The following is a 6,255-nucleotide window of genomic DNA, read 5'->3' as shown; positions in this document are numbered from 1 at the left end:
TATGCTATGTCTTCTAATGATACTGCCTAAGGGAAGCATGTATAATGTAAACAGAATTGGTCCTAGCACTTTTTAACACATTACACCTCATTTTTTATTGACAGCAGTGTCTGAATCAAAAAATATTTTAAAAAGTCGCATGGGAGTAGACTTCATGACAATTCCTAAACTATTTTCAGATCTTTCAGAACTTTTTACTGAGATGACAGTGGCCTGCATCTCCTTGGATGTTTCAAAGTATTCTCCACTGGTAGATCCAGATATTTTTCACAGTTATCCCTTCTATCACACTGCAGGACTGGACAATTACTGTGCTATTGGGTCGGGTAAAGTGTAGAAAAGTTTAGGGCTGGAGTGCATGTGTGAAAATAGTTTCAAGAAGAGCTTAGTAACCCTTTTCACACTGATCTACTTCAGTTGACTCCAGTCCTCAATTTTGCATTTACATTGGGTACATTGGGCAAAATGAGACTTTATGTTTCTGAAAATGGTCCAGTGAAGTGATTTTGGCATATTTATACTTTGTCACACAGGCACAGTTAGCCTTAAAGCTGTAGTCCAGAGATTAGACATAGATAATGGCATTAGAGCACAAACTTCACATTAAAAAAAGATAACCAGTTGAAATTTCTGAATGGTACAAAGTTGAATCAGCAAGGTGGTTAGCACTGTTGCTGCACAGCAAGAGGGTCCCGAGTTCAATTCCACCATCAGCCCGGCGTCTTTCTGTGTGCAGTTTGCATGTTCTGCCCGTGTTCTCCTTGGGTACTTCGGCTTCTTCCCACAGTCCAGACACATGCAGTTAGTGGGGATAGGTTAATTGGCCAATCTAAATTGCCCATAGGTGTGAATCTATGAGTTAATGAGTGAGTGCGAATGGTTGTCTCTGTGTGTTAGCCCTGCAACATATTAGCGACCTATCCAGGGTGTACCCTGCCTCTCGCCCTATGACAGTTGGGATAGGCTCCAGCGCCCCGTGATCCTGGAAAGGTTAAGCGGAAGTGAATGGATGGATAGATAAAGTTGGATTGTATTAATATTTTTTTTAACATGAAATTCTTAGACTTAAAATGAGGAAAAATACTATTTTGCCATTTTCATTCAACTTTCATGCCAGACTGAAAGAAAATGCACATTTTTCATTTTTGAGGCCTACTGTCTTTGAGGAATCTAATAATTCAGGTTCATTTTAAAATATGCTCAAAGGCATTCAAAATGAAGCTACCTAACCCAAAGTATTAATGTACAATTGTGTTTACATAAAAATAAATGGAGCAAAATAATTAAGAGTAATAAAAGAGGGATTAGTAACTCATTTCATGCAAATAGTCTTGCAAGGCAACATGTGATCGGTTTTTGTGTTTACATTTAAAAACATCGCCCTGAGAGCTCTGTGTTTTGGCAGTGTTTCAGAAATAATTTTCTTCCACATGCCTGAAAATGAAAAGTAGACAATTCTGAGATGTCATTGCTTTTTACCAGCATTAAGGTAAAACTGTAAGTACAAGTTGTACACAGCTCTTGGAATGACCCACTAAACAGAAGAAACATTACCTGATACAAACATGGCCTCTTTCCCATCCCTGTGCATCCTTTTTTATAGCTCCTCCTTTAACATTTGCCTTCTCTTTGAACATCTTTAATGACCACACACCGACTTGACTGATTTCCAGGTCACAACAGGCCAATGGAGGAAACAAGGAGTTATATCTTAGATAAATGAGAGAAATACCAAAAAAGGATGCAAACATTCCTTTATCTCTAAGTAAAGAAGCCATTCAGAATGTTATTTCCCAACATGTTGAACTGTTTGGGTTTTTCTGTATTATTTTTTGTATTAAATGCTCATTTTTCTAAGGTTGTAATACACTGACTTAATGACTTAATGTCTTGTAGGATCTGAAGCCTGGTAATCTCGCTGTGAATGAGAACTGTGAATTAAAGGTAAGATGAAAGAAAAAAGCAGTATACAGTCAAAATCAGGAGTTAAAATAAAAAAAGATGTAGCAGTTAGATTTTTGATCTTTAAATAATTTTACCATCCTCTCATTCATGCTTAAAATAGGCAAAGCATTTCATTTTAACTGTAGATGAAGATGCAACAAAATATCTTTGATCTCAGATTCTGGATTTTGGCCTGGCAAGACATACAGAGAGTGAAATGACTGGTTACGTTGTAACACGGTGGTACAGAGCACCAGAGGTCATATTTAACTGGATGCACTACAGCCAGACAGGTAATAATGTTGTTTACCTTCAAAGCAAATAGTTATTTGTTTAAGATATAAACAGACTGTTGCAACATGCTACAATGTGCTAATACTCAGGTCCTTTTTTGAACTCTTCTCCTCTGCAGTGGATGTCTGGTCAGCTGCCTGTATACTGGCTGAAATGATCACTGGCCAGGTGCTTTTCCGAGGACAGGACAGTATCCACACACATTTTAATGAAACTGTATGCTCAGTTATGGGAGACACAACCCAGCGCGATTTCTTTTTATTTGAATGTTAAGGAAATAAAAAAAAGAGTCAGGTGAAGCACTGTAAAAGTTTGTTATTCCTGGTGTCTCGATGACCAGAAAGCTGAGAGTAGGTTATCGCTAAAATCTACGTCTATATTATGTCATTGCCCCAATCTTGACTCAAGAGTTGGTGATGTTTGCAGGAATATTTAGTCAGTTTTCTATCTATTAAATCCATCACTCAAGTGTAATGCTAAAACTTTTAATAAGGTAGTAATAATAATAATAATGATGATAAGGGAAGAAAAGACAAGACGGGAACAACAATGATATATTTTTTTAACAGTCCTTTTTGAGGTAGGACAGCACTGAACTCTTGAGTATGTGATGATGAAATCTGGCCTCCCTTCTAAGAACATAGCAAGCTTTAATACTTACCTTAAAGATTTTAATGAAACGCTCCCAGAGAACTGGACACAATAGGAAGTCTTTAAGGTAACTGGGTTTTTACCATAGATAAATGATCTACTGTACATAAAGGATGGATGCGACCATCATGCTATTGACCATTCGTTTTGGACTTTGTATTTTAAAGCTTCACTAGCACCATGTTAGTGTTTTGAAGCCGTATTTATTTGAGAGTGCTTTCAGCTAATGCTGGCAAGCACACTCTGCCAACAGATCTACCTCGTGCATGTTGAATATTCTCAGCCTTTCTTAACGAGCTTGTTCAGGTATCGATCAGCTGAAGAAGATCCTCCGTCTAACAGGGACTCCAGACTCCTCCCTGGTGCAGAAGATGCAGAGTAAAGATGTGAGTTTTGCAGTCAGGTGTTTTTAAAAGGCTGTGGAGCTGCAACAGTTGTTTCTGGAAGGGCTTTGTCTGCGTGCCTTACTTTTTACACTCTCCATGTGTTGCAGAGATTTTAGTTTGGCTGTTGCTGCTGATCTTTTCTGTTTTATAAAGCTCTAACAGGGAAACAAATGTGTGTTTCAGGCACAATCATATGTGCGAGGTCTCCCTCCACAAAAGAAGAAAAACTTCAAGGAAGCTTTTCCAGGCTTGGATGACAATGGTGGGCTTCTTTATTTTATTCACATCTGAAATCTTGAGTAGTTTTATTTACAAAGATGTTCCCTCACACTCCACTTAGATTAAAGCTCAAACCAGATATTTCAAGTATGTGTATATGGAGAGCGTGGCTGCTGAATCCAGTGACGCACATTTTACATGTGCGATGAGTAGATTTTACTGCAGTGAATCTTTGAATTAAAAAAAATCTGCTTTAAAGTGTTTTGTGTCTTGATACATCCAGTTATAGACCTGTTGGAGGGAATGTTGCTGCTGGATCCTGAGGCCAGGGTGACAGCTAAGCAGGGATTGTCCCACCCTTACGTGGCTGAATATCACGACCCAGACTGCGAACCAGACTCTCAGCCCTATGATGACTCCTTCGAGAGCCTGGAGCTCGCTATTGGCGAGTGGAAGAGTAAGTGCAGGTGTTATGTTGGAGAATGGAGATGATGGAAACGCTGCCAACATGTGAAGACATAATTTATGAGTACTGTGTGTGCGTGCGTGTGTGCGTGCGTGCGTGTGTGCGTGCGTGTGTGCGTGTGTGTGTGTAAAATGAACAGAATTCTAATACTATCCAAATTTCAGTCATATTTTTTTAACACTGCTTTCCTTTCTTTCTTTCCAATCAGGTCTGATCCACATGGAGATTATGACCTTTGACCCTGACCACCCTAGTATGACAGCCATGTAGATCCCTTCAACTGTTTAGGTATAATATATGCACAAAGTGAAAATTTGTCATATAACATCTTAAAGGTGTTTTGGTGCATCTGATGTGTATTACACTTAAAATGCATTTCAATATAAGGCAGCTTTATTTTGTATGGCGGCCTCTACAGGACAATAGCAAAACTAGAGTCTGTAAGAAGTAACAATAAGAGTAATATTCTTTCATTGTGGATTACTTTGGTACCTTCACTATGCAATGAAAACAAATGTGTTTGCAAGTGTGGTTGCACGTAAAATGCATTTGTGATTCAAATGTAAGTAAGCTTTAGGAAATGCACAAATGTTATGTTGGAAGTGGCGCTTGTGGATATTATTTGTTCAATGACCTGTGGTGTTTGTAATAACTTAAACCACATTTAGAATGAAAGGCAAACAAAATAAAATACAAGTACAGGAAGCAGTTCATACTTAACATAACAACATTGCAACATTTGTTTGTTACGCTGAAGCGGTGTAAATGGTAAATGGTAAATGGCCTGCATTTGTATAGCGCTTTTCTAGTCCATAGGACCCCAAAGCGCTTTACACTACATTCAGTCATCCACCCATTCACACACACATTCACACACTGGCGATAGCAAGCTACATTGTAGCCACAGCTGCCCTGGGGCGCACTGTGTCTGCTCATTTCAGTAAGGATGAAATGTTTTTTTTATTATTGAGTATAGCTTTAATTCAAGGTTTTTATCTGACACGTCCCGTGTCAGAATGTTTGGAAAGGAAATGCTAATTAACAAAGAGTTTAGAAGATTTCAGTCCAAGACTCCTTTCACATTTAATAAAACTTTATTTTACTTATCACTGAATTGTCAGTGGGAACAGACGTGTGTGACAAAGTCAAGATCAGGTTCATAAGTACAGGGGTTTATGGTTAAAAGCTAGTTACAGTCACTTTACATGGGCGTATTTGTCTTTCTGTAGGTTTTTGTGTCATGTATTCACAACAAATATGGGTATATTGTGCAATGTTACTCTCTTCATTTCATAATGATCCTAATCATTTACACTGATGTGTTTATCTTTGTTTTTTTATTACTTCTGTCATCTGATTTCAAGAAAAAAAACATTTCAATAAAAAAATAAAAGAAACTGTCTGTTTTCTATTGTGGTTTCAGTTTAGTTTCAGTAGAGGGCAGTATAGCATTACAGGTATGAAGAACAAAGTTACTCAGTGGTGGCTTATACCTGAAGTGTCATATCTTACACATAATAATAATAATAATAATAATAATACTTCCCCCCTTTTTTGCCTGTCCCATACAGCACTATATAATCAGAACTGAAGGCCAATAAAAATACCCAACAGATTTTATTTTCCCAAGTGGATCATTATGGCTTTACCACACTGTTCCACTTGTTTGATCTTTAGTATTTATTTGATTTTTTTTTTTTTACTTTTAAGTTATTACAATTGGAACAGACATGACTGGTGGATAGGAAAGGGAAAGACCTTGTCAAGAGAAGTTCAGGAAACGGAGAAGGAAAGAAAAACAGGTTAAGAGGTACAGAGCGAAAAGACACTAAAAATCAGCTGGAGACTAAAAGAAAACAAGTAAAGAGAGAACAACATGGTAAGGAAACCAAAGCAACAACCTAGATGCCTACTGAGCAGCACACAAGACCATCAATGGTCGATATGCTTAGAGGCAGCAGGCAAGGAAGATAGTGTGTCTGTGAACACCCGTGTGCGCGAGTGCACTTGTATTCAGAAGGTTTCTCCATATAACTATCTAATAGTAGGTGTGGGGACCCAAAGCCCTGCTTCCCAGGACATGATGCAGGCATGGAGGAGATCCAGGCCCTAGACATCTAGAGGGCCCCCAGAGAACGAGAGCCCAAGAAGGACCACCGACGGGGCATCCTCGTCACCCTTCTAGAAAAGAGCTGAGGAGGAGCCTTACATCCTCGGGCAGGTTTTCCTATAGAATGTATATAAATGATGGACATTGTGTCTGCTAACATCTTATTGTAGTTTTTTGAAATTATG

At 38.4% G+C, this 6,255-nt stretch overlaps 1 protein-coding gene across 1 annotated transcript in view; it reads left to right on the top strand.

Annotated features, from left to right (window-relative positions):
• The window catches only part of zgc:171775 (STKc_p38 domain-containing protein), a 15,476-nt gene extending 9,936 nt beyond the window's left edge, over positions 1-5,540 (top strand). Inside the window, exons 6-12 of the mRNA XM_005944822.3 lie at positions 1,897-1,944; positions 2,123-2,237; positions 2,357-2,428; positions 3,196-3,275; positions 3,459-3,537; positions 3,778-3,951; positions 4,169-5,540. Of these exons, the coding sequence (XP_005944884.1) occupies positions 1,897-1,944; positions 2,123-2,237; positions 2,357-2,428; positions 3,196-3,275; positions 3,459-3,537; positions 3,778-3,951; positions 4,169-4,230 (630 nt within the window). The 3' untranslated portion in view covers positions 4,231-5,540. The remainder of the gene's footprint in view (positions 1-1,896; positions 1,945-2,122; positions 2,238-2,356; positions 2,429-3,195; positions 3,276-3,458; positions 3,538-3,777; positions 3,952-4,168) is intronic.
• Positions 5,541-6,255: the final 715 nt, after the last annotated feature.

The sequence above is a fragment of the Haplochromis burtoni genome, unplaced genomic scaffold (assembly GCF_018398535.1).
Source record: "Haplochromis burtoni strain Fernald_Lab_line unplaced genomic scaffold, NCSU_Asbu1 Contig_415, whole genome shotgun sequence".
Classification (NCBI taxonomy): Eukaryota; Metazoa; Chordata; class Actinopteri; order Cichliformes; family Cichlidae; genus Haplochromis; species Haplochromis burtoni.
The sequence above is the reverse complement of the archived record's forward strand: the minus strand, read 5'-3'. Positions and strand labels throughout refer to the sequence as shown.